This window comes from Podarcis tiliguerta, assembly GCF_965153285.1.
Source record: "Podarcis tiliguerta genome assembly, chromosome: 14".
Lineage (NCBI taxonomy): Eukaryota > Metazoa > Chordata > Lepidosauria > Squamata > Lacertidae > Podarcis > Podarcis tiliguerta.
Window position 1 is genome coordinate 51912293 of NC_139547.1, and position 27691 is coordinate 51939983.

The 27691-nt window shown below is 47.5% G+C and overlaps 1 protein-coding gene and 1 long non-coding RNA gene across 3 annotated transcripts in view; one reads left to right on the forward strand and one right to left on the reverse strand.

Moving 5' to 3' along the window:
• The window catches only part of FOXK1 (forkhead box K1), an 82763-nt gene extending 67294 nt beyond the window's left edge, over positions 1-15469 (forward strand). The window contains exons 4-9 of one of the 2 annotated variants that reach the window (XM_083413469.1): positions 18-164; positions 294-487; positions 3407-3573; positions 4594-4875; positions 7361-7585; positions 14925-15469. In XM_083413469.1, coding sequence (XP_083269595.1) covers positions 18-164; positions 294-487; positions 3407-3573; positions 4594-4875; positions 7361-7585; positions 14925-15145 — 1236 coding nt within the window. In that variant the 3' untranslated portion in view covers positions 15146-15469. The remainder of the gene's footprint in view (positions 1-17; positions 165-293; positions 488-3406; positions 3574-4593; positions 4876-7360; positions 7586-14924) is intronic. The other variant, XM_083413470.1, reaches the window with a different exon arrangement.
• A 256-nt stretch (positions 15470-15725) lies between these two features.
• Positions 15726-25541, reverse strand: LOC310664574. Its single transcript, XR_014504963.1, has 3 exons — positions 25069-25541; positions 23530-24694; positions 15726-16948 (listed from the first exon to the last, which is right to left on the reverse strand). It is a non-coding gene; the product is annotated as an uncharacterized lncRNA (long non-coding RNA).
• Between the last annotated feature and the right edge of the window lie 2150 nt (positions 25542-27691).

Genomic DNA, 27691 nt, shown 5'->3' on the forward strand with positions numbered 1-27691 from the left:
GTCTTTTGTGCCTGCAGGATGAGTCCAAGCCTCCGTACTCCTACGCCCAGCTGATTGTCCAAGCTATCTCGTCGGCCCAGGACCGGCAGTTAACACTAAGTGGCATCTATGCCCACATCACCAAGCATTACCCGTATTACAGGACGGCGGATAAAGGCTGGCAGGTGAGCAAGCGCCTTCCCGGGGGGGGGGGGGGTGTCTGCGGAGGTGGAGCGCTCGGTCTCGCTCAAAACAAAATTTAATCCAGCCCTTGGCTTTGGGGTCGTCATCCTCTTGCCTCTCTCTCCCCACAGAATTCCATTCGGCACAACCTTTCCTTGAACCGCTATTTTATTAAAGTCCCGCGTTCCCAGGAGGAGCCTGGGAAGGGCTCGTTCTGGAGGATAGACCCCCCCTCCGAAGGCAAACTGGTGGAGCAGGCCTTCCGGAAACGGAGGCAGAGGGGGGTGTCCTGCTTCCGAACCCCCTTCGGGCCTCTCTCATCCCGGTAAGTTCATGTTCTTCTTCTTGTTGTTGTTGTTTGTTTGTTTATATCCCTCTTTTCCTCTGACACGGGAACTCAAGGTGGCACCAACTGCTGGCATGTGCTTCCCACTGGCAGCCTGCCAACATGCCAGATTTGGCAAGGCTGAAAGGGGCAGCATACATCTTATCCGCTCAGTCAAGCTTTTGATTAACCATCTGAATAACTACCGGGGGGGGGGGATTTTCCAAGTCAAACCCATTTTGCTGTGGGTGGCGCTGTGGGTTAAACCACAGAGCCTAGGACTTGCCGATCAGAAGGTCGGCAGTGACCTGGAAGCTGTACGCCGGCTCCCTCGGCCAGTAAAGCGAGATGAGCACCGCAACCCCAGAGTCGGCCACGACTGGACCTAATGGTCAGGGGTCCCTTTACCTTTTACCCTTTTCGAATCAGACCCAAAAAAGGCCACAATCCCCCGTTGCATGGTTGGCCCTCTTTGCCTACCAGTGTATAAAAGACACACCCCTCCCATCAGTGCCGGATTTACATATAAGCTAAACAAGAACTTTGAATTGTATTGTTATTCATGTTTTTATGCTGTATTTTATGCTGCTTCTACAATTAAGTGTTTTAAATTTGTTCTTAGCCACCCTGAGCCCGGTTTTCTGAACCGGGAAGGGCGCGGTATAAATAAAAATGTATTATTATTTTTTATTACAGATAAAACAGGGACAGCTAAAAAACATTGGGGTGGGGGGAGGCAGTCGATAAAAAGCATTTGAACGTCAATAGAATTAAAGCTCTTGTGTGATCTGTTAAAACCTACAGATGAAAAACATCATAGCGCCAGCTCTCTCCTTGGAAACACTCAGTTCCCAAAAGCTTCTTAGAATCAGAAAGGTTTTCACCTGCTGGCAGAAGGACAGAAAGGAGGAGCTGGTCTGGCTTCCCCAGGGAGGGAGTTCCAGAATCTGGGAGCAGCCAACACCAAGAAGGCCCCCATGTCCTTGTTTGTTTGTTTGTTTGTTTGTTTTTAACACATTAACAGCTCAAACTTTGGTGTCTGGCCAGCATACCCCAAACTGGTGCCTGTCATGTGTAGGTGCACTAATATTCTCATCATCCCCAGCCACTGTGCTTAAGACCAAGAAGGTGGGCCGAAGCTTTGAATATTCCTTTAGGCTGCTTAGCAAGCGAAAAAGAGGGCATTAAGTTACAAAACTCAACTGTGGTCACGGTGAGGACTGGAACCTTGGCTTGCTTTCTTCATTCATTCATTCATTCATTCATTTGCTTTTATTTGTATCCTGCCCTCCCCGGCTGTAACCGGGCTCAGGGCAGCTAACAATAATTAAATTACCTCCTAAAAAAAAAGTCAGGACCAAATTAAAATCCAATTAGATGACTTTCCGCAGGATTAGGGATGGGAACAGTAAATGCTCATCAGGCCCAACTGTTTGTAAAGTAAATGGGTGAGGTTCTCCAGGGTTGCGGGGATGCGGCTGCTCTGCGCTGTGATTCACACAGTCACTAGACCCACACAAATGAAGGAAAATCTGGTAAGTCCCATCTAGACCAGCGGCCGGCTCTCCTAGTGCCTGTTGGGATGCATCCGGGGAGACGGGGGCATTTGGCAGGCCCCCAGCTAGCTCCAGCCACTAGCCGGCAGCCGGGCGAACTCTGGTTCCCGGAACAGCATCAGTCAGCGACACAAGCCTCAGAGACCTTTAGAGACTTGGCATGCTCTTATCAGCAGAGTGAATAACTTCTCACAACAGAAGTGGCGGACAGAGACATGTGTAAACATTACTTACAGGCGTTTATTCAGCATAGTTCAGGAACAAAGGGAAAAACATGTCTTCTTCCCTTCGTGTCCAAGCAAAAGCAATATACAAACAGAAGTTCCCAGCAAGCCTGTGCTGGAAGTAAACAGGCATGTGACACACAAGTGTCATGCCTATTCCCTTTTAAGGTGGAAGGGAACAATATCCTAACATCCTCCCCCTTTCCGTGTAACCTGTACTACCTGTGGTTCAACCCAATTGCAACCTCCGTACATAAACCTTAAGTTGTTCTCTGTTAACAACTTTAGGCAACAGATCTGCATGGATTTCATTTCCTGGCATGTAGGACACCTAGAATCATAGAATCCTAGAGTTGGAAGAGACCACAAGGGCCATCGAGTCCAACCCCCTGCCAAGCAGGAAACACCATCAGAGCACTCCTGACATATGGTTGTCAAGCCTCTGCTTAAAGACCTCCAAAGAAGGAGACTCCACCACACTCCTTGGCAGCAAATTCCACTGTCGAACAGCTCTTACTGTCAGGAAGTTCTTCCTAATGTTTAGGTGGAATCTTCTTTCTTGTAGTTTGGATCCATTGCTCCGTGTCCGCTTCTCTGGAGCAGCAGAAAACAACCTTTCTCCCTCCTCTAGGTGACATCCTTTTATATATTTGAACATGGCTATCCTATCACCCCTTAACCTCCTCTTCTCCAGGCTAAACATGCCCAGCTCCCTTAGCCGTTCCTCATAAGGCATTGTTTCCAGGCCTTTGACCATTTTGGTTGCCCTCCTCTGGACACGTTCCAGTTTGTCAGTGTCCTTCTTGAACTGTGGTGCCCAGAACTGGACACAGTACTCCAGGTGAGGTCTGACCAGAGCAGAATACAGTGGCACTATTACTTCCCTTGATCTAGATGCGAAACTCCTATTGATGCAGCCCAGAATTGCATTGGCTTTTTTAGCTGCCGCGTCACACTGTTGGCTCATGTCAAGTTTGTGATCAACCAAGACTCCTAGATCCTTTTCACATGTACTGCTCTCAAGCCAGGTGTCACCCATCTTGTATTTGTGCCTCACACCTGAATGAGCATACAACTAGGCGCCTTAGCCGAGCCTCCCGCTGCCCTCGCCTTTGGCTCACTGCCTTCTTGCCTTCCAGGAGTGCCCCTGCGTCTCCGACTCACCCTGGCCTGCTGTCGCCCCACACCAGTGGCCTACAGACCCCAGAGTGCCTGTCCAGGGAGGGGTCGCCCATTCCGCACGACCACGACTTCGGCTCAAAACTAGCCTCTGTCCCAGAGTATCGATATTCGCAGAGCGCCCCCGGTGAGTAAATTGCGGCGTTTCTTTGCCGGAGAGAAGGAATTACATTATTTGGTGTGGCAGCAGCTGCCCTTGGGAACTCCCTGCCCATTGATCTCACACAGGTGCCTTCTTTGCATAGGCAGCCCAAGGTTTGCAGGGGGGCGGGGGGCGTTTCTGGTCCCTGCGCGCATAAGCCCACCCTCTTCTGAGTCCAAAATGATCTGCACGTCCATTGAAAGCGCACAAAACAGTCGCAGCTTGTACTCTTTTTGGTGCCTGCTAGAATCATTTTGGTGCAGAGATACATAGAATATTGGTGTGTATTTTAATTTGCTTTCAGCCCACTGCTGATTTTTTTAAAAGTTTTAAATATTTGGGGTTGGGGGGGTTATAATATTTTTATTGGTTTTTACAAGAACAAATTCAAAATAATAAAGGGGGGAAACTTTTACCACATCCGTATATGAGATTCTCTGAATCTCATGATTTCATTCCGTGAAAAATTCATTCCGTGGAGGCTGCGATCCAATGGCAGCCATAGGAACTTTGTTTTGGAGTAACACCAGTGCTATTTTTCTGTGGAGACACAAGGGGACGCACACCCCTACACATTTTGTGAATCTAACAGGCAAAGAAATCCATTGTATTTATTTCCCCCGATTTGAACTGTATTTATTTTCTGAGTTGTATCATAAAATTAGATATCAATGGATAGATAATTTAATGAAGAATGTAATGCAATAACGTTTATGAAGGATTATTTATTACAACAGCAGTCATAAAGAAGAAACGTGAAACACACAGGAAAAATGAGATATACAGGTTAAATTGCCATGTTGGCACTTGGCGATAAATAAGTGGGTTTTTTGTTGCAGTTTGGGCACTCGGTCTGTCATGAAGGTTCGCCATCGCTGTCTCAGAGTCATTGAGCTGCAGCGGACAGGAGTTGGAGCCCAACAGCTGCCCTGCTTTACCTGAGCGCTGGTGCTCTTGGGCCGAAGCCCCCTCCTGTTCCAATTTCCCTTTTCCTTTTCTTTCCAGGCTCGCCCGTGAGTGCCCAGCCGGTGATCATGGCCCTCCCTCCCCGGCCCTCGGCCCTTGTGGCCAAGCCGGTGGCCTACATGCCAGCCTCCATCGTGACCTCTCAGCAGCCTTCGGGGCACGCCATCCATGTCGTCCAGCAGGCCCCCACGGTCACCATGGTCAGGGTGGTGACCACCTCGGCCAACTCGGCCAATGGGTACATACTGACCAACCAGGTGCCGGCCGCGGGCGCCCACGAAGCAGCAGGAGCCGTCTTGGACCTGGCTGGTGAGACCAGAGGTAGCGTAGCACTCCCCACGGGGAACGCTTCTGCCTATCCTTTTGAAAACTGCTTTCGTAAACTCACAGAAAAAACCAGGGAGATTCAGCTAGCACCTTCATTCTACGCCTTTAGGTGCCAAGTGAAAACGTTCCTGTTTAGCCAGGCCTTTGGCTGGTTGGCATCCAATGCCCTTTTAAAAGTAATCAAGTACCCAGGCAGAATCCGAGACCAGGGAGAAGAGTCGATGGGAGAAGATTGGAAAAAATTTAAAGTATATTTACAGAAATATTGCAAAATTAATGAATGTTAGAAGAATATTGGAATGAAGTTACATGGTTTTAGCAGAAGTGTTATTAAGAATTATATGAATCTTAATTGCTAATGCGCTAAAGTGGAAAATTTAAAGTTAAATTGTGTTAGGATAAATTATAGAACAAAAATTAAGAAAGAGGGAAAGGATTTGTTGAACTAGGTAATTTGAACTAGAATACAAAAAAGGGAGGTGCGAGGAAGTTGAGGAAACAAGCATATGAAAGATAATGAAATGAAAATTGGATGTGTTTTTAAATGTTTTAGTTTTTTCTTGTTGTTTTGTGGTATTGTTTTTTTTTTTTTTTGATGTATTGTTTGTTAAACTTTTAATGTTTCTTTTTCTCTTTTTTCTTTTTCTTTTTGTAACTATTAAATATTTAATAAATATCATTTAAAAAAAAATTAATCAAGTACCCAATCCATCTGTCGGCTCAGAGATTTAAATCTTGGAACAGGGCTGCCCTCGAGTCCTCATAGATTGGGCAAACCAGTAAGGATTGGGGTACATCTTCAAGCATGTGGGCAAGCTCTTTTCATAAGCGATTTAACGATAGCATCCTTCAATTGTAGCATATGGACTGGAAACAGAGCTGTAGAGGCTTTGCTCCATTTGACATTTGCGCTACACATCATCACTAATAATAATAATAATAATTTCATTTATCTACCACTTATATGCCAAAGTGTTTTCTAGGTGGTTTACAACTGTAAATAGGACACAGGTGGCTCTGTGGTCTAAACCACTGAGCCTCTTGGGCCTGCCGATCGGAAGGTCGGCGGTTCAAATCCCCGCGACAGGGTGAGCTCCCGTTGCTCGGTCCCAGCTCCTGGCAACCTAGCAGTTCAAAAGCATGCCAGTGCAAGTAGATAAATAGGTACCACACTGGCGGGAAGGTAAGCGCCGTTTCCGTGCGCTCTGGTTTCTGTCATGGTGTCCCGTTGCACCAGAAGCAGCTTAGTCTTGCTGGCCACATGACCAGGAAATCTGTCTGTGGACAAACACAGGTTCCCTCGGCCTGAAAGCGAGATGAGCGCCACACCCCAAAGTCGCCTTTGACTGGACTTAACCATCCAGGCGTCCTTTACCTTTTTACCTTTTTTTAGAACTGTAAAATCAGTTCGTTATTAAAATGCACAATAGCATTGTAAAGGTAAAGGGACCCCTGACCATTAGGTCCAGTCGTGCCCGACTCTGGGGTTGTGGCGCTCATCTCGCTTAATTGGCTCAGGGAGCCGGCGTACAGCTTCCGGGTCATGTGGCCAGCATGACTAAGCTGCTTCTGGCAAACCAGAGCAGCGCACGGAAACGCCGTTTACCTTCCCGCAGGAGCGGTACCTATTTATCTACTTGCACTTTGACATGCTTTCGAACTGCTAGGTTGGCATGAGCAGGGACCGAACAACGGGAGCTCACCCCGTCACAGGGATTCAAACTGCCGACCTTCTGATCGGCAAGTCCTAGGCTCTGTGGTTTAACCCACAGCACCACCTGTGTCCCATCAATAGCATTGAGACCTCCTTAATTAAAAGAAAGAAGCGTAACAGTTAAAACAATCAGATCGGACGTTCATTTCAAGGAAACCCTGGCCTGGACTGGTGTGTCTTCTGACAGTTGCCTCTCATATTTCAGCAGGGAGACCCTGGTATTTAATACAGAATAGATCAGATGAATAATTAACCAAAGGCAAAACTGCGGAGCTGTAAATCCAGTCATCTCAAAGCAATATTACATCACATAAATTTAGTTGTCCAAATAACTCTCTGTTGTCCTGAGCATCTATGCGATTTTGCTGCTGCTCTGACAGATAGCCCAAAGTCAGGCCTTTGTGTCTCCGCGGAGGCTAAGAAAGCAAGTAAATAAATAAGATGTCCTCTGGAATCAATCAGCGTTCATTTCACTTGAACTCGGAAAGGAGAACTTTTACTGCAGCTCACTTTGAGACATGGGGGTGTGAGGCATGCCCTCTGTCTCTCCGTTCCCTGCAGAGGCACTGGTGGAAATTGCAGGCGTTACTGAAAATTATATTTCTGTACTGCTCTTCCAGAGGAGGGGAGTAAGAAGCGAAACAGGGCGGAGGAAACAGGCCCCCGAGGCTGCATGCTGAATAACAGGGACAACTCAGCACAATTCTCTGACTCTGCCCAGAATGAACAGCCAGGTCGACAATTGAGTCTTTCTTTCTTTTGCAGGGATGGATGAGAAGCCAACCATTGCGTTTGCTGCCATCCCCACTGCCAGCCGAGTTATTCAAACCGTGGCCAGTCAGATGGCCCAGGGGGTCCCGGGGCAAACAGTCACCATCCTCCAGCAAGCAGCGCCCATGACCATTGGGCAACACCAGCTCCCCGTCCGGGCAGTGACGCAGAACGGGAAGCATGCCGTGCCCACCAACAGCCTGTCTGGCAGCGCTTACGGTAAGCCACCCCTCCCTCTGCTCTCCATTGCCCTGGTGCCCCTGGGGTTCCCGGGACGAACCCCGCTGTCCGTGGCACCTGTCTTCAGGCCACGAGGTCTGGGCCACACTCTTCAGCCGCAGAAGCGATACTGGGAGGAGGAGCGCCTCTTCCTGTCTCATCCTGCCTGCTCCTGAGATCAGCGGGAGAAGCTCCGCCGGAGGACCTACACGAGCCTCTTTAAAAATAAATAAACAACAAAACACAACAAAAACAGAAAAACAAACAATAACAAATTCTTGTCTTATCCTTATTTTTTCTAAACATTGTTGGGTGAGTTTCCCCAAGTCCCCCCCATCTGATTTTAACTCATCTTTAGCAGATTATATATATCATCATGTTTAACCAATTTATTTTATCCCCTTTACTTTTACCATAAAAATCTTCATATTTTATCCCATACAAATAGTACTATTTTAAAATAAATTAATAATAATAATAATAATAATAATAATAATAATAATAATAATAATAATAATTTATTTATATCGCGCCCTCCCCAGCCGAAGCCGGGCTCAGGGTGGCTAAACAATAAAACAGTATCTTTTACTTCTAACCCTACAGCCTATATCCACTTCCAAAGCTAGTCTAAGATTTAAATATTAACATATTTTTTCAAATACTCTTTAAACTTCTTCCAGTCTTCTTCCACCGTCTCTTCTCTCTGGTCTCGGAGTCTCCCGGTCAGTTTGGCAAGTTCCATGTAGTTCATCATCTTCATCTGCCATTCTTCGATAGGTGGTAAATCTTGTTTCTTTCAATTCCTCTCTAGTAATATTCTCGCAGCTGTCGTGGCATACAGAAAAAAAGTAGCATCCTTTTGGGGGATTTCGCCCCCCCACTATACCATGTGAAAAGGCTTCTGGTTTCTTAATAAATGTGTTTTTCAACACTTTTTTCAGTTCATTATAAATCCTTTCCCAGAAGTCTTTTACCTTGGGGCACGTCCACCACATGTGGTAAAAGGTTCCTACATGAGCCTCTTGGGACAGGGCCTTTTCTGCTGTGGCACCCCGGTTCTGGAAAAGCCACAGCATATCGCCTCCGACCATTGAGGCAGAGCATAGCCATTGTGGCTAGCAGCCATCGATAGCCCTCCCCTCTTCAATGAATTTGCCCAGTTCTGTTTTAAAGCCATCCAGGTTGGCGGCTGTCCCTGCGGAAGTGAGTTCCATAGATTTAACTATGTGTTGCCTGAAGAAGTGCTTTGTTTTCTGTGCCCTGAATCTCCCAACCTTCAGCTCCATTGAATTTCCACAAGTTCCAGTTTTAGGAGAGAGGGAGGAAAGCATTTCTCTGCCACTTTCTGTACGCCCTTAATAATTTTACAAACTTCCATCATGTCTCTCCTCTTACTAGTCTTTTTCAATAAACCACAGCCTTTCTCAACCTTTCAGTCTCCTTTTTGAGGCAAGGCAACCAGAACTGGACACAGTATTGCAAATGCGGTCGACCCATAGATTTTTGGAACCGCATAATGATCCGAGCAGTTTTCTTCCAGTAACCAACACTGCGTCAACATCATCCTTGAGCTCTCCATTATGTCCCCTTGGCCTCATTCCTGGTTGCTCACCTGCAGTCCAGACCCCATGGGAATATATGCGACATTAAGATCCTTTTCCTTGACAAGCACCCATCGATTTGCACACACTTACACGGAATTGCATTTCCCATTTTACCTCTCATTTGCTCAGTTTGGAGAGGACCGTTGGTTTGTTTTGTTTTGTTTTGTTTTGTTTTTTTATTAAGGATTTTCTTGTTTTACAGAAGTAAGTGTAATGCCTCGTTTTTTTGTTTTTGTTTTTTTCCATGTAACATTTTTACAAATCCATTTCATTTGTTGAGGCATTAGGGGGAGAAGAAAAAAGAAAAGGAAAAATAAAGAAAGGGGGGGTGGAGAGAGGGAAGATGGATGGGGGTGGGGTCGGGTGGCGGTGTTTCTATTATGTTTAATGTATGTAGAGTTTGGTGTCAGCGTTGCTTGTGTTGTTCACTTGTGGTCCTTTGGTGGTGAGAGAGGTTGGGCTTGGCCTAGGGTGTGATTGTTTGCTTGTGATTGGCTGTGGTGATCTTTGTTTTCGTGTGTGAGTGAGGTGGGTGGGTGTTTTGGATCAGGTTAGCCATATTGATTTGTATGCTGTTGGTGGATTATTGTCATTGTCCTGTTGGGCTGTGTATGTGATAAAGGGGAGCCATACCGGGGTGAAGGCGTCTTCTTCTGTTTGTCCCCATGTCAGTTTCAGTTTATTAGTTAATTTTTCTAGTAGGGCTGTTTCCCATACTATTTGGTACCATTGGTCCGTGCTTACTCCTGACAGGTCTCTCCAGTGTCTGGCTATGATGCTTCTGGCTGCTGAGAGTAGGTGGGTTATGAGTTCTTTGTGGTGTAAATGGGCATTGTTGTCTTGGAAGATGTTTAGTAGGGCCAATTCCGGGGTGATGTCTATTACTTGCTTAGTTATTTTACATATTTCTTGTATGGCTGTTGTCCAGAATAGTTGGATTTTGGGACACTCCCACCACATGTGGAGGTATGTGCCTGTGGAGGTGCACCCTTGGAGAGGACCCTTTGGAGATCTCTGTAATGACCCTTAACAATTTGTGTCACGGTGATTGGTTTTAGGGTCCCCCCCCCAAGTGCCACTTCGGCTTAGCGCAAGGGTTAATAATCATCATCATCATCTATTATTTTTACCAAATCCATCTCAACGGGTTTCCCCAGCCACTCTGGGCAGCTTCCAGCAAAATATTGAAATACAATAATTCATCAAATGTTAAAAGCTTCCCTAAACAGGGCTGCCTTCAGATGTCTTCTAAAAGTCAGATACAGTAGAACCTTGACTTACCACCACCCCTACTCGCGAACAATTTGACTCGTGACCGCAGCAAACCCACTGGGTTTGCCGCAATTCGCACACACACAGAAGCAGCTGCCGCTGTCTGCACATACGCAGAATGGCGCTGCCGCTGAATGCACATACGCAGAACGGGGCTTCTACCAGCAACCTGGATCGACTCACAAACGGACCTCCAGAACGGATTCCATACATGAGTAGAGGTTCCACTGTAGTTGTTTATTTCCTTGACACCTGATGGGAGGGTGTTCCACAGGGCGGGCACCACTACCGAGAAGGCCCTCTGCCTGGTTCCCTGTAACTTGGCTTCTTGCAGAGAGGGAACTGCCAGAAGGCCCTTGGAGCTGGACCTCAGTGTCCGGGCAGAACGATGGAGATGGAGATGCTCCTTCAGGTATACTGGGCTGAGGCCGTTTAGAGCTTTCAAGGTCAGCACCAACACTTTGAATTGTGCTCGGAAACATACTGGGAGCCAATGTAGGTCTTTCAGGACCGGTGTTATGTGGTCTCAGCGGCCGCTCCTAGTCCCCAGTGCTGCTGCATTCTGGATTAATTGTAGTTTCTGGGCCACCTTCAAAGGGAGCCCCACGTAAAGCGCATGGCAGTAGTCCAAGCGTGAGATAACCAGAGCATGCACCACTCTGGCGAGAAAGTCCACAGGCAGGTAGGGTCTCAGCCTAGTGGGCTTGTGGTTCCGGCGTGTGTTTCTGTCCTTGTGGCATTGCAGTTTTCCAAGCAAGAGGAAAGCTGGCTAATTCATATTTTCGCCTCCGCTGCATGTGTGTTGGTAGCAAGATTTTAAAAAGCAAAACCTGCCAACAGCCCCTCTGCTGTCCAACGAGACCTGATGGAAGCGTCGGGCACCAGGTAATTGCTCATTGTGCTCAAAGCCCTTGAACAATCACCTGAAATTGCCTGGAATTACTTCAGCGAGCCGAAAGTGGTGATTAGCAAATCTTCATCGAGAAGCACCCATTCCGCTGCGAGAGGGAAGGTGAAGATTAAACAGGCTGTATCTTTTCCCTTTTGCACCACTGAGAACTTAATTCCCCTCTTGACGATGAAATCCTAACAGCCTTCGCCCAGAAGTGGGCCCCGCTGATTTTAACACCACTTGCTGGCAGATAAGTATTGTTAATTACATTGATGTTCGCTTATCTGTGCCGTGGGATTGCGTTCTCTCAGGGCTTTAATTCTGCTCATCGGGACAAGGCCCTGTTCTCCTAGGGCACTTTCTTTTCGAGAAATTGGTTTGGTAGAGCCTTTTTGGTGGTAGCTCCACATTTTGCTGCCCAAGGGAAGAACCTTAGGGCGAAGAGCGGGTAATAATACTAATAATAACAATAAATTATGTTCTTGGGGGACGAGGTGGGCTGGTGTGGAGGACTCTCTGGTCCTGAATGGGGTAACTCTGTCCCTGAAGGACCTGGTGTGAAGCCTGGGAGTCATTTTGGATTCACAGCTGTCCATGGAGGCGCAGGTTAATTCTGTGTCCCGGGCAACTGTTTACCAGCTCCATCTGGTGCGCAGGATGAGACCCTACCTGCCCACAGACTTTCTCGCCAGAGTGGTGCATGCTCTAGTTATCTCTCGCTTGGACTACTGCAATGTGCTCTACTTTGAAGGTGACCTGGAAACTGCAATTATCCAGAATGTGGCAGCTAGACTGGTGACTGGGAGTGGCTGTCAAGACCATATAACACTGGTCTTGAAAGACCTACATTGGCACCTAGTACGTTTCCAAGCACAATTCAAAGTGTTGGTGCTGACCTTGAAAGCCCTAAACGGCCTCGGTCCAGTATACCTGAAGGAGCGTCTCCACCCCCATCATCGTTCTGCCCGGACACTGAGGTCTAGCTCCGAGGGCCTTCTGGCAGTTCCCTCCCTGCGAGAAGCAAAGCTACAGAGAAGCAGGCAGAGGGCCTTCTTGGTAGTGGCGCCCGCCCTTTGGAACGCCCGCCCATCAGATGTCAGATAGTACAACTACCTGACATTTAGAAGACATCTGAAGGTACTCCTGTTCAGGGAAGTTTTCAATTTGTGACATTTTAATATATTTTTAATCTTTGTTGGAAGATGCCCAGAGTGGTTGGGGAAACCCAGCCAGATGGGCAGGGTACAAATAAATTATTATTATTATTAAATAATTAACTATTGACTTAATGCAAGGGTTGGATGAATGATCCATATGGATAACTATGGATTAGCGTTGGTTAACCCAGTGCTGTTTTTCTAGAAAAAGAGGTGCCGGAACTCAACATGAATGCCTCTCTTTTTCTCTTATAATGGAAATGGCGCCCACTTAAGAGGTGCCAGAACTGAGTTCCAGCTGGAAAAAAAAGCCCTGGGTTAACACTTCTTTTGCTTTGTGTTCGTGTACTTAAGCTTGAATTGTTTGGAGGGACGTGTTCGTTTGTTTATATACTAAATTAATTCTGCATGTGCCAAATTGTTGATTTTTTGCTGAATTTACTGGAGCGCTCTGTGTGTTTGGCTTGCAATTGTATTTCCAACCCTCTTGTGTTTTTCGATGGTTCAAGTATCGGTTGCCAGCCCATTTGGGGGGGGGGGGGACAGCTGGCTCACTGTGGAAAAGCGGCGTCCAAGATGAGAAAGCGATAGAAGAAACAACTGCAATATGTAGAGATAGTTCTTTTTTAAAAATATATATATATTTTTATTGAGTTTTACATTTTCATCTTCATCACAATAATATGTCTAATACAAAGAAAAATACTGAATACTCCCTTCCCCCACCCCACCCCGCGACTTCCCTCAATTTCATCTGGTTTTTTAACATATTGCTTTCTCCTGCTTGTTTTATTATACCTTGATATTGCATTCTCTAAATTGAATATTATTACGTTCTTATCATTCTAACACCTGTTTATGATTTCTGTTTTGTTTCGTTAATTGTAAGTGTTTAGTCAAACCCTGCTAGTGAGTCCATTTCTTTACAGTATTTCTGCAGATACAACATAAATGGTTCCCAGTCTTTTTTAAAGTCTCTCTTGTCCTTATCTCTGAGTCTTCCGGTTTGCTTCGCCATTTCAGCCTATTCCATCAGTTTTTCTTGCAATTCTTCTTTAGTTGGTATCTCGTCACTTTTCCATTTTGGGGCTAGCAGTATCCTAGCTGCAGTTGTGGCCTACATAAAAGGTTTCTTCTTCTTCTGGCAAGTCTCAGACCTGTAACGCCTAGTAAAAAAAAGGCTTCTGGACTTTTAACAAAAGTTATCTTAAACCAGGCATGTCCATTGTTCGTTTCGGGGCCTTAATCCGGCCCACCGGTTGGTTTAATCCAGCCCCTGCAGCAGTTTATTTCCCGGGGTAAAATCTTAAAAAAAAAAACCCACCAGCTTCCATCCTATGAAAAGGTCAACAACTTTGGTCGGCCCTCACGGCCCTTCACTTCATCAAATCTGGCCCTCTTTGAAAAAAGTTTGGACACCACTGTTAAACATTCATTTCATTATAAAATCATTTCACAATAATTTTTAGTTATTTTACAGTTCCCTGAAGAGGTAGTTTTAAACGCATCTTGTGCGTTTACAGAACCGGCATCAGCAAGGCTAACGCTCTTCTTCCTCCCTCTCTTTCCTCCTCCTCCTTTTTTTTTTTTTTTTTAAAAAATGCAATTTATTTATTTGTTAACGTTCTTATATTACATTGGTAAACATTGTCATATTACATTACAGGACTTACTGTAATATAATTTCCAACGTGTATACAAAAATTATATACAAATTTTATATACCTAGAAAGAAAATGAAACAAAAAAAGAGGAAAGAACAAAGAGAAAAAACAAAAACATTTTCCCCCAAAAAATCATATGCATACCAACACACTAGACTTCCTGTCTATCCCGTTGTATATTCCTTTTTTACAAATGAATGTACCGTATTTTTCGCTCCATAAGACGCACCTTTTCCCTCCTAAAAAGTAAGGGGAAATGTGTGCGTGTCTTATGGAGCGATTGCAGGCGGGAGGCTGTGCTCAGCGCTCCCTTTAAAGAGCCGCGCGGAGCGTGTGTGCGGCTCTTGGCGGCTTTTCCCCGCGGAGGGAAAAGGGACTGATGGGCTGCTCTCTGTCCCTTCCCACACCACCCGGAAAAGCTGGCTCTGCTCAGCGCTCCCTTGTAAGGGCTCCCTTTCGTCCCTCATCCTGCTTTGCTGGGAAGCCAGCAGAACAAGAGGCGCTGCGCAGCTATCGCTCTTGCTCTGCTGGCTTCTCAGCGAAGCGGGAAGAGGGACGGAAGGGTTTAAAGCAAGAAAAGTGAGAGCCGCTTACATGCTCTGCGCAGAATTTTTTTTTTCTTGCTTTCCCTCTAAAAACCTGGTGCGTCTTATGGTCAGGTGCGTCTTATGAAGCTAAAAACACGGTACTCTTATTGTTGTATATTTCTTTGCATTTTATCTAATATGTTCCTCCTCTTTCCTCCTCCAGCCCTCACAAATCCACTGCAGCTGCTGGCTGCCCAGGCCAGTTCCTCCACTCCGGCCGTGGTCAGCCAGGCAGCGGAGGCCGCAGCGAAAGAGGACCCTCCTGGTGAGCCGGATGTCAAGAGGCCTCGGGTGGAGGAGCTGAGAGGGGCGACAGCGGCCCCCTTGCAGACGGGCAGCGTCATCACTTCCACGGCTCCACAAGGACAGGCGGCCAGCGAATAAGGAAACCGGGATGCTCTGAAAGAGGCGCGACGCACGACCTTTGCGGGATTGTCTGTCTTCTTCTACAGAAAGAAGAAGAAAAAACTACATCTATAACACCTTTTTTGGGTTGTTGTTGTTTTTTTAAAGTTCCTTTCCAAAAGTTAAGATTTTAACAGGACAGGATGGTGGTTCTTAAGAGTCTCGGGGTGCCAAATGAACGGCCGAAACCTCCAGCTACACAGAAGTCTGCTTTGCCTTTTACTCTGGAGATCTTTTCTCTCTCTCCCCCCACCCCAAACCCCCCAGACCTCCTTTTTAGATTAAAGAAACAAATACAGACAATTTGATTGTACGACTGCTGGGGTTTCCCCCCTCTCCCCACGTTAATTTCCTTCCCTTTCCCTCAAATATTGGGCTTTGTATGTGAGCATATTAAACGCAGGACAGAGGCACGTGTGGTTTTGGAGGAGGCCGGGGCAGGTTGGGATCACCAAAGATTACTTCTGCCTCTTTTTATATATGTATGCGCGCGCACACATGTACACACAGGAATGTACCTCCTTGCCCCCCAAACCCGAAATCCAGACGAAGCCCAGCTGGGAAGGGCTTTGTGAAAAGTTAGACGTTTTAGGCTATATTGGCCGCTATCCCCAGAAACAGCCTCGTGGGCCTGTTCATTCTTCCCACCAGCTGACCCATGTTCTAACATTGTATTGCTGCGCACAGTGTTCTTCCCCATCTCCCCCCCCCCAAAAAAAAGAACATGCTCCCCAGCCAAGGGACTGAAAACTGTCAGCACAGAGGTGTCAGGATACTGGTTTAAGTCGGTGGTTCAGTTGGTTAGAGCAGGGGTCAGCAAACTTACCGCGCCTCGGGCCGGTGTCTCCAGCGCCGATCGTGCGGAGGGTGGGAGAGCGTGTGCCCATACGCGTACGCTATTTCCGGGTCGGAGGAGCACCGGAAGTAGCTTGTGCGCATGTGCACGGGCTTCCTCTGACCCGGATGTGCACCGGAAATAATACTTGCGCATGCGCACAAGCTATTTCCGGTGCTTCTCCGACCCGGAAGTGGCTAGCCATGCAGCGCCGGTAAAAGCGTGCGGCGGGGGTAACCGCGGGCCGGATAAACGAGTCCCTCGGGCCTTATCCAGCCCACAGGCCTTAGTTTGGGGACCCCTGGGTTAGAGCATGGTGCTGATAACAACGCCAAGATCGCAGGTCCGATCCCTGTAACGGACACCTCTGTATTTTCCTGCATTGGACTAGAGAATCCTCCAGAATCTATTACAATTCTATGCTCAACATTTACTGGGTTGGGATAAGTGAGGCTGCATTTTCTGGCATCTACAGCAGGCATAGGTAAACTCCAGCCCTCCAGATGTTTGGGACTACCAATGCCCATCATCCCTGACCGCTGGTCCTGTGAGCTAGGGATGATGGGAATTGTATCGTAAAACCTTTATTGGCATCACATACAACACCCAAAACAAATCAAGACAGAATTACCACTTCCCCAGTGGCACAAAACATTTGCTAAAAGAAAGGAGGCAGAGCAGTCTATCGTCATATCTCTTGGTCTCCAGGGACATCAGACGTCTGCAGTGTATTTTGACGACAAAAAACCAAATAGAGATATTTAGCCACTGACTTGGTGAGCTCCTGATCATTCCCCAGTAATAGAAAATGTATGACCTCTGATTCTGACCTCTGAAAATGTATGACCTCCGTTTGGAGATACAGAGTTGATCTAGAAATTGCTGGCAGAGATCAGCATATATTTTACAATTAAGAACCAGATGTGTAAGGGTTTCCACCAGGTGGTCTTCACTTGGGCAAGTTCTCTCTTCCACCCTGCCAGAGAACCTTCCCCAAAGGAGGTTTGGTGGATTTGAATTAAACCTGGCCAGCAAGAATGCCCTTCTTTCTTGAGGGTTAAGCAGAAATTCAAGGTAATTATGGCTAGTTTCATGTGCCCAAGAAAGTTGAAAATAAAGAGGGGAACATGTTTTCTCTGCTGCTACTGTTAGTTCTTGGGGTTCGATATCCCACAAACAAGGGCTGGAGTTTGCCTATGCCTGATCTGTGTCTAGTTCCAGGCTTGATTTAACACGGTGCAAATTCAGGGAAGAGAAAAGCTGTCCGTGGCTACAGCCTCAGGTGAGAGTTGCTCTTGCGCTCGTATCCTGCTTCCAATTTTCCCATAGGCAATGCTGGAACTGGATGGGCCACGGGCCTGATCCAGCAACCTCCTCTTGCATAACAACCTAGGCAGGGCTTTGCTGTGTCCAGATTTGTTAAGAGGGAGTAACCAGCCGGGACCTTTTGGTGCCGTTCCTGTTTATCGATAATAATAATAATAATTTATTATTTGTACCCCGCCCATCTGGCTGGGTTTCCCCAGCCACTCTGGGCGGCTTCCAACAAAGATGAAAAATACACTAAAATGTCACATATTAAAAACTTCCCTGAACAGGGCTGCCTTCAGATGTCTTCTGAATGTCAGGTAGTTGTTTATCGCTTTGACATCTGATGGGAGGGCGTTCCACAGGGCGGGTGCCACCACCAAAAAGGCCCTCTGCCTGGTTCCCTGTAACTTGGCTTCTCGCAGCGAGGGAACCGCCAGATGGCCCTCGGAGCTGGACCTCAGTGTCCGGGCAGAACGATGGGGGTGGAGACGCTCCCTCAGATATACTGGACCGAGGCCTGAGAGAGGGAGAAAGACCAGAATCGAATAACCGTTAACCTTTAGAGATGGCGCTGCCCCATCGCTCACCACACCTTGACATAGCTGTCAACTTTTTCCTTTTCTTGCGAGGAATCCTATTCGGAATAAGGGAATTTCCCTTTTAAAAAAGGGAAACGTTGACAGCTATGCACCTTGAGAGCCCAGATTACGCATTAAGAGGAGCGGACTCCATCTCAGGTAGCCTTTTGTTTTGGACGGCAGCTTCTGCTGGAGAAGACTGGTCCGGAGAGAGCTGGGTTCAAATTCCTTCTCAGCCATGCTGCTCTCTGGGTGGCCAGGTCTTGCACGCCTAACAGCCCTGTGAGGTAGGTTGGGTGGCAAGGAAAGGGGGGAGATTGGAGAGAACTACGATCGCATCCTCAAGCAGGAAGGGCAGGATAAAAATGTTCATGACTCGTCACTGGATCTCATGAGAGACAGCGGTGGTGTAGTGGTTAGAGCGTCGGGACTAGTGCCCGGCAGAGACCAGGGCCCAAATCCTCACAGGGCGAAACTCGCTGGGTGTGACCTTGAGGGCCATTCACCACCTCGCCTACCTCACAGGGTTGTTGTGGGGATTAAATGACGGGGGGGGGGAGAAACCACGTGCGCCACTTTTGAGCTCCTTGGAGAAGACGGTGAAATGATAAATGCAATAAATAAATGAATAAATATGATTCCGGTCCCCGCGTCCCGTGGGTGAAGGTTAAGACATTGACCGCTTGGCGCTCGTTAGGGTTTCTTCGTATCCGCGGGACTTCAAGTGGGTTTTCAGAGCCCAAATTTAAGCAAATCTTGCTCAGTGCTGAGCTTGGCAGAGGGAGGGGAGAGGAGGGGGCGTAAGGATGAGCTCATAACCCCATGCGTTCCTCCAAGCCGTTTATTTCCCTGTTTGCAGGCCCTTCTTAAGAAAGGCAGGCCTAAGATTTAAGTGTGTTTGTAAATCCAGCCGTGCTTCTAAATTCCTCCGAATTTTTAAGCATTGCAACATCACTTTGAATGTATCCCTGCATGTTTTGGGTGGGTGTCGTGCAAATCCCCCCCCCCCCCCCCGTTTGTAAGGCTTGTTCACACGTCAAGGTAAACCATAGTTAGTGGTTTGCCGTGAACAGGGGCTGATCTTTGTCATTTTGCTCCCCCGCATTAACCCCAGGAAAGAACAACCCCTGGCTTACCGTGACATGGGACAGGGGCGTCCAACAGGTCGATCGCGATCTATTGGTAGATCCCCAGGAGGTTTTGGTAGATCGCTGTCGATCACTGGGTCCCTTTCCTTAGCGTTGCTAAAAATCGATTCCCGCCCTGCCCTCCATTGTTGCACAATTTGCAAAAAGGAAGACAAGAGTCTACTCAGTGAGGTAGTTTGTTTCCCCGGCAATCTGATGATGAGCGGCTGTTCCCCTTTTCCCTTAAAAATGGGCAGCATTTTAGCCTGGAGCTCCCGAAAATTGGGGCTTTCCTCCTCAAGAAAAGCTCGACAACTTTCCCCTGAGTAGGATTGCAGTCTCTTGGGAGTTGGTCACCCCTGACATAGGATATCGGAGAGATACCCTCCTTCCCTCTCAGATTGGCAGATAGTAGTAGTAGTAGTAATAATAATAATAATAATAATAATAATAATAATATGGGCAGGACTCGAACCCAAGGCTTCATGTTTCAAGAAAGGAGATTCCCACTGAACATCAGGCGCAGTAAGAGTTGTTTGACAGCGCAACAGACTCCCTCCGGGGTTGTGGACTCTCCTTCCTTGGAGGTTTTTAATAATAATAATAAATTTTATTTATTCCCCAGCCAGAGGCGGGCTCAGGGCAGCCTCAACACCAGTAAAATTACAGTAAAAATATAATAGGGGGGGGCAATTTAAAATACAGTACAGGTTAAAATGCAGCCTCATTTTAAAAGTAGCCCATATATCAAAACCATAAGGGGAGGGAAACATAAGGGTCAGACTGAGTCCAAACCAAAGGCCAGACAGAACAGTTCTTTCTTGCAGGTCCTGCGGGAAGATGTCAAGTCCCGCAGGGCCCTGGTCTCTTGTGACAGAGCGTTCCACCAAGTCGGGGCCAGTACTGAAAAGGCCCTGGTCCTAGTTGAGACCAATCTAAGCACCTTGTGACTTGGGACCTCCAGAGTGTTGTCATTTGTGGACTTTAAGGTCCTCCGCGGGGCATACCAGGAGAGGCGGTCCCATAGGTACGTGGATCCTAGGCACTCTCTTGATTGTCCCGCCCCCCACAGAAATTTGGGGGTAGCAGTGACAAGAGGGCCTTCTCTCTAGCAGCCCCTAAGCTTTGCATCTCCCTCTGCACATCTTTTTGCAACTGACAAATCCACACCTCTTTCTCCTGAACTTTGACACCTGAGGTCTTGTGTTTTCAAGACCCATCCTATTCCTGGGACCACAATTTGTTTTACCTGTTAGCAATACAGAATTGGTATTTGTTACAACGTGCTAGTAAAAGTCTAATAATAATAATAATGTCTAAACCAGGGCCTGCGGTTTATTTCCCCCTAATGCTAGTCGAAAAGGGACAAGCAACGAAATCAGGCACATTCCTTACCTGTGGTTTACTGTGATGTGCAAAGGCTGCCGATAAATTTTTATCCATGAAAAGAGTCCCAGTAAATCTCTCAGCTGTCGTGGCAGAAGGGCAGTCTCTTAGCTCTGTTCAACAACAGATAGTTTGAACTTATTCTGAAGGAGAAATCGAGTTAGGAGCCCCGGGGTTGACTCTTGCAGGCAAGAGAGAGAACAGAAATAACGTTGCGAGACAGGCAGAGAAAGACGTGTTCTCTGCGTGAAAAAGTTTGCTTTCCAGCTTAAGAAAAAGGGAATTGATCACTGGCTTCCCCCTGGAAGTTCTAAGCATCTGGGTGCCAAAAATCCCCCCCCCCCACCAGAAATCAATTCAGTTGGGAGAAAAAGATCTTGCTCCATATGATCTATTAGTTTTGGAGGTCCTTTTGTCCGGTCCCTTCTCCTATGCAAGCAGTAATTCTGCCCTCGTCTAAAATGAAGGAAGGAAGTGTCTCTAGTGGGTTCCTGAAGGAACGAGAGCATTGTGCTGCATGCATTCAGGTGCAGTTAACTTGTAGGAAACCGTGAACATGCAAGGAGGAGGATGATCACAAGACACCTGCCGGGGTTTGCATTGTTGGGAAGCAAAGCCCAGCTTTGAATAAGGAAAGGGACAGACCTTTGCTGTTCTCCAGAGCCAACCAGCTGCACGTCTGCCTACCTACCTTTGCATGCAGACACAGAGGCCTTTTGTTAAAAATCTCACTCCAGCTGCCCACTTTGATCACAGCAAAATGGCGCCCGCTGTGAGGGACTGAGCTGTCTACGGCGGACGCCCTGCGCTTCCTTGGGCAGGGGGCTGTGTGGCACGGTGTAAATTATTATTATTGTTATTGTTATTACTACTAAATTTTATTTATACCCTGCCCTCCCCGGCCAAGACCGGGCTCAGGGCAGCTAACCATTGATTAAAATACAACTTAAAAACAACATTAACATACAACATTAAAATGCAGCCTCATTTCAGTAGAAACTCAAATCAAAACTTTTGGGGGATGAAAACATCAAATCTTCACCAAGGCCAGCTATCCAGACTGGTCCTACATGGCCCAGAAAAAAGCCAGGGAAGTCCCCAGATAGGACTTCCATCACAGAAGGAGAAACGATAAAGAGGAAGGGGATCAAGTTGATTCCAAGCCAAAGGCCAGGTGGAACAACTCTGTCTTACAGGCCCTGCGGAAAGAAACCAGATCCTGCAGGGCCCTGGTAAAGTGGATTAAATCCCAGGCACTTGGATCCAGTGCAGCCCAAAGGGGATGGGACTGCTCAGCTTGGGGAGTGTGGACTTGAGATTCCCCTAAGAAACTGGGCGGGGGGGGGGGTATCTCCATCCTCTTCTGGGTTTGCTGCATTCTTGTTTTCTTCCTTCACACTGTAATGAATTTGAGAGCCCAGGCAAACATCCCCCCCCCCCAAAAAAAAAACACCTCTCCAACGTCTGTACTTCTGACCTATTTGATATTTTAAAGTCGCTTTTTTCTGTTTGGAAAACACCATTTCAGCATCCTTGAATGGAGGTGAGGCTCTAATCATTTGGATCCCTTGAAGGAAGAGACTGTATAAGCAGAAACATTGCTATGGTTGTAGGACCATACTCAACCTTCATCCACACTTAACCTTGCTTCATATTTCCAGGTCCTGTTTCTGAGTGCTTTTTAGTTTTATTTTATTGCCCCAGCACTTTCTCCACGAAGACTCGCTCTTTACCACTGAAAGCAATTAAGTGGAAAATCCGAATTGCTGTTTGTTCCGATTCAGCATTAAAGATCAGCTTTTCCTGGAAAAAGCAGCGGGATTTTTTTTCTATTAAAAAAAGCTCAGACACAGACCAGGAAAGCGTGGACCTGTGTCTAGAAATTGTGGGGCAGGTAGTAAGTGTGGAGGAGCCCTGACTTCAGACTCTGGTCTGTGTGCCTTCTGAATCCAGGATTAAATGTCTCCTATTGTAGGGTTGCTGTAAGGCAGCAGGGGAAATGCATCCCCATGTTTTCCTGCAGATTCCCAGAGGAATCCTTTCCGTCTTGCTTTGGCAGTGGTGATGACTTGATGTTGCAGAGGCTTCTTCTAAGACACATCATCGCCAGCCCTCGCCAAAGCCTGATGGATTTCACCACTGGGCACAGGGAGAGGCATCAGCCTTGAAGGTGGACGTTCAGGTTGTTAGAGAGCGGAGATGAATCCAGGGCTGGGATTCTCTGTTGCAACCCCCTGTCGAGAGCTCTTGCACAACTCCCGTTGAAAACTTCCTGGTGACTTGCACCCCATTTTAAATGAGTGGGATACAGAGCGCCGCTGCCTGAATTTCTCACCTCAAACACCCAAGTGTCTTTGGTCCAGCCCTGGAACTGGGAGTGCAACCCCTAGCCCTTACCTGCTGTCAGACCACAACTCCCATAACTCCTTGGAATCGCCAGATTATACAGAGAGCAACGCTTTGGGGGAGGCTGCCTTAGGATATGCCAAAGCGCTCTTGTGGCTGCATGTGATTCCTGCATTGCAGAGAACTGGGAATAGATGACCAAAACTGATTTTATGTTGCAGGGGAAGATGCATAACAATGCACAATAAAACTGTGGTCCAAGGAAGCTTGCTTGCAGCTCCCGATCTTCTCAAAGGGCTACCCTCGAATTTCAAGTCTTGCTTTCCTTTTATACAGTATGTGCTGTGCATCCACAAAGCAGCAAAGCCTTAAGTGTGTGGGATTTGAACTATCCTGCCCCTTCTTTGTGCTCAGGTTTGCCCTGCTCCGGAAAGCTGACATTTCCGGCATCCTTTGCATAGGTGTCAAGCTTGCAGAGGTGCATTCGGTTACCCACACTTGCAGGTAAACATACACCTGCTCACCTGTGGCAAGTAGCAATCTCACCAGGCAAAGGAACTGGCGGGTAGCTCAGTTGGTTAGAGTGTGGTGTTGCTAATGTCAAGGTTGCAGGTTCAATTCCCGTAAGGGGAAGCTGCATTGCAGGGGTTTGAAATAGATGGCTCTTGGGGGCCTTTCCAACTATATGATTCTATGTCTGTGGAGCTCGGGGGGGGGGGGAGGTTCATGTTCCTTTAGGTCCTAAACAAGAGACGCGGGTGGCGCTGTGGGTTAAACCACAGAGCCTAGGACTTGCCGATCAGAAGGTTGGCAGTTCGAATCCCCGCGATGGGGTGAGCTCCCGTTGCTCGGTCCCTGCTCCTGCCAACCTAGCAGTTTGAAAGCATGTCAAAGTGCAAGTAGATAAATAGGTCCCGCTCCGGCGGGAAGGTAAACGGCGTTTCCATGCGCTGCTCTGGTTTGCCAGAAGCGGTTTAGTCATGCTGGCCACATGACCCGGAAGCTGTATGCCGGCTCCCTCGGCCAGTAAAGCGAGATGAGCACCGCAATCCCAGAGTCAGCCACAACTGGACCTAATGGTCAGGGGTCCCTTTACCTTTACCTAGGACTGGCACCCAGGCATGCATGGAGAAAGGGGGTAATGAAAATGGTTGTGGCCTACTGCTTTTCGGCAGCTTTCATAGAATCCTAGAAGGTTGCTCATCTAATCGAACCCGCTTTGCAAGTTTAAACTGCCCGGCTGGTTTGAGCGTAGCTTGACTGGCCAGTCTTCAGACGAATGTTAAGGACACAAAAGCACAGCGGATTTCTAGGGTTCCGAATCTCCAGCCATGCTGCCCACTGGGAGAGGCAAAGAATGGAGACCTTGAGCAATGCAAGCAGTCCTCTCTTGACATTCGAGTGCCAAGCAAGTTTTCTCAGCAGCCAAGTTCCATGGATTTCAGGGCATCCTGGACTGACGGAGTCGTGGTTCTGGGCGAAGCAAGAAGAACCTAACCAGTGCAGCATTGCACGTGCCAGACACCTGATTCCACAGAACTACAGAGTTGCAAGGGGCCGCCTCATCTAGTCGAACCCCCTTCTGCAATGCAGGAATTAAAACCAGGTGCAGAGTGATAGCAAAGGCTGGGGGGGGGCACATTGGCATACTAACAGGGCCCGTGTACCAGCTGACATGCTTGTGTGTCTCTGCAGGCACTTCGTCACTCACCCAGCATTACATAAGAAGACAGGGCTTGCTTCAAAGTACTATCCTGGGACTATCAACAAAAGGAGTGGGCTTTAGTGGTAGTTTTTGGACAAGCCTAGGACAGCAGAAAAGGCCATGTGCTGTGATGCTATCTGACAATTAGAATTTAGATTGCTTTTGATACAGAGTGGGGCCTTTTGTTTTAGTGGTGAAATTGCCCACTCAAGCCCTTGGCACAACAGAATTCTTTCTCGCCTTTAAAAAGGTAAAGGTACCCCTGCCCGTACGGGCCAGTCTTCACAGACTCTAGGGTTGTGCGCCCATCTCACTCAAAGAGGCCAAGGGCCAGCGCTGTCCGAAGACACTTCCGGGTCACGTGGCCAGCGTGACATCGCTGCTCTGGCGAGCCAGAGCCGCACACGGAAACGCCGTTTACCTTCCCGCTAGTAAGCGGTCCCTATTTATCTACTTGCACCCGGGAGTGCTTTCGAACTGCTAGGTTGGCAGGCGCTGGGACCGAACAGCGGGAGCGCACCCCGCCACAGGGATTCGAACCGCCGACCTTGCGATCGGCAAGCCCTAGGCACTGAGGCTTTAACCCACAGCGCCACCCGCGTCCCGGATCTCGCCTTTAGATAAAGCCTAATACACATTTTTATTGAGAAAGGAGCAATCTAGTGGGACAGGACACTCTCTTCAACCCATGTTCTTGCATGGTCCAAGAAAGCATGTTTTCTCTCCCAAGGCGAATAATAGATTTGTGTTAAACTCTGTGAAGGCGGAAAGGGCCCTGCGGGGTTAAGTATTTCGAGAGAGTCATTCTGTCTCAGCAGAGAGCCTTGCACACTTGCAGACTTGTGACCCAGCCACCCCCATCTTGGTGCCCTCAGATGTTTTGCACTGCTTGGCTGCAGTTGCTGAGACTGGTGGAATGGGGCGGTCCAAAACATCTGAAGAACATCTGGATGACAAAGGCTGGCACCAGCTTCCACAGAGCGGCCCCTGAGGAGGTGGCCTCTAGTTCATGAAAACCTATGCCACAATAAACATCTTGGCCATTAATATGCCACATGACCCTCCATTGTTTTTGCCAGGCATAGGCAAACTCCAGATGTGTTTTGAGAGTACAGTTCCTATCATCCCTGACCACTGGTCCTGTTAGCTAGGGATGATGGGCGTTGTAGTCCCAAAAGATCTGGAGAGGCAAGTTTGCCTATGCCTGTGATGATCAATCGCACATCTCTACACAAGGCCTTCCCGAACCTGTTTTGAGGTTTCGCAACATCATTTGTAGGAACTCAGTCATTTAGCATGGCAGCACTTACACTCTGGAACTCCCTGCCTCATGATATCAAGCAAGACGCTTTCGCTGTATCCGTTTTGGCTGCAAACCTTCTGGTTTGCCTCCGCAGACGCTTGGAAAGTTGGTGTGAGAATTGTAACCTGTTTTAGTATTTTCACTTTTTGTATGTTTTAAACTATTGCTGCAGTTTTCTCCTGACGATTTTATTGTTTTGCCGTTTTGTAAGCCACTTCGAGGTGGTTGTTTCTTTTTACAATCAAGCGGTGCATAGATTTTACGAAATAAAAGAAATAAAAAGACACGGCTGTCCTGGCTCGGGGCTGAAGAGAGTTGTAGTTCGTAACATCTGGAAGACGCCACGCAGAGAGGTTGGAGTTGGGCGCATCCCAGGTTCTCTGAGAGCTTGCAATTTTCCTGTTACCTGCAGTCTCATAAATCAGCCAGTGCTGTACCAAAAATCAACATTTATCCTCATTTTATGCTGGATTTGCAAGTTATCATTGAGCTGATTATTGCTTTACACTCTCTCTCTCTCTCTCTCTCTCTGTTGGATCTCGAGGTCTTTCCTTTGACCTGGTTGCAGGTGAGACCCTGGCTGGGCATCCCAGAAGATGCTCCAAAACCAAAATGACCATTTCTGCACAAACACCTTTTCGTCCGTATCCCTTCATATTCTTGTTGCATCAAATCCATCTTTCACACTTGGGCGGCCGTTTGTCAAAACCTGTACGGTTTCGATACAGGACTTGAAATCCCCTGACCGCAACAAATTGCAAAACATGTCTGCCTCTGAGTTACAAGAGAATAAGAGGGAGGAAGTGCTTAAATTTTAAACTTCCGACCCAATATTAATTCAGTTTTCTTCCAAAACCTCTGGCCTCTGTTCATCTTTCAGCAGCTTCCTCCCTTTTGCGGTGGCATGAGGGGAAAAGGGTAGGGCATTGCTCAGTGGTAGGACATGTGTTTTGCATGCAGAACGTCCGTCCCCAGTAGCACCTCTGAGAAACCCAGTGTAGACAATACTGACATATAGATGGACCATTGGTATAACCCGATGTTCCTCTGTTTTTCTGCCTGGGTCATTCAGACAACAGTTGGCATTGCCAAAGGTTGTAGACTGATCAATTGATTGATTATAGACTGATTTATTTTTTTAAAAATTGTATACCACAAATATTCCCGAGTTGGGGGAGGGGGCCTCTGCCTATGTTTGGGTGCCAGGCGCCATTTTGAATCCAGATGGCAGACAAAAATGTGACTTCGCTCAGTTGTTGGCATGGCGGGTCCTACCTCACAAACTGAAGTACCCGTTTAAAAATCACACACACACAAAAATGGTTTCATCAAATTCCCAGGCAGCATCATGCACTCCCTGGTATTAACAAATAAATATTTTTTTATCTCATAAGACAAATTTGGCTGAGTGATGGATTTGTGCTAAATACTGCTAAGCTGATACCGAACAGCAACAGCTGGGCCTATGTGTGTGCCTGAGCCATGGGTAGGCAACCTAAGGCCCGGGGGCCCGGATCCGGCCCAATCACCTTCTAAATCTGGCCCACGTACAGTCCGGGAATCAGTGTGTTTTTACATGAGTAGAATGTGTGCTTTTATTTAAAATGCACCTCTGGGTTATTTGTGGGGCATAGGAATCCGTTTATATATTTTTTTTCTCCAAAATATAGTCCGGCCCACCACATGGTCTAAGGGACGGTGGACCGGCCCCCTGCTGAAAAAGTTTGCTGACCCCTGGCCTGAGCCATGCAGTCTCTCCTGCATCCCTGAAGGAATTTCGTTTCGTATTTTTAATGCTGTCAGCCGCCCTGTGATCTTCAGTGCAATGGAGGATGCTGGAGTTGGACCCAGTTGTCTCTGTGCAACTAATGCAGGCAACCGCCATCTTGTCCTTTGCCTCAGGCCAGTCATGCAGTGGTGTAGCGTGGGGGGTG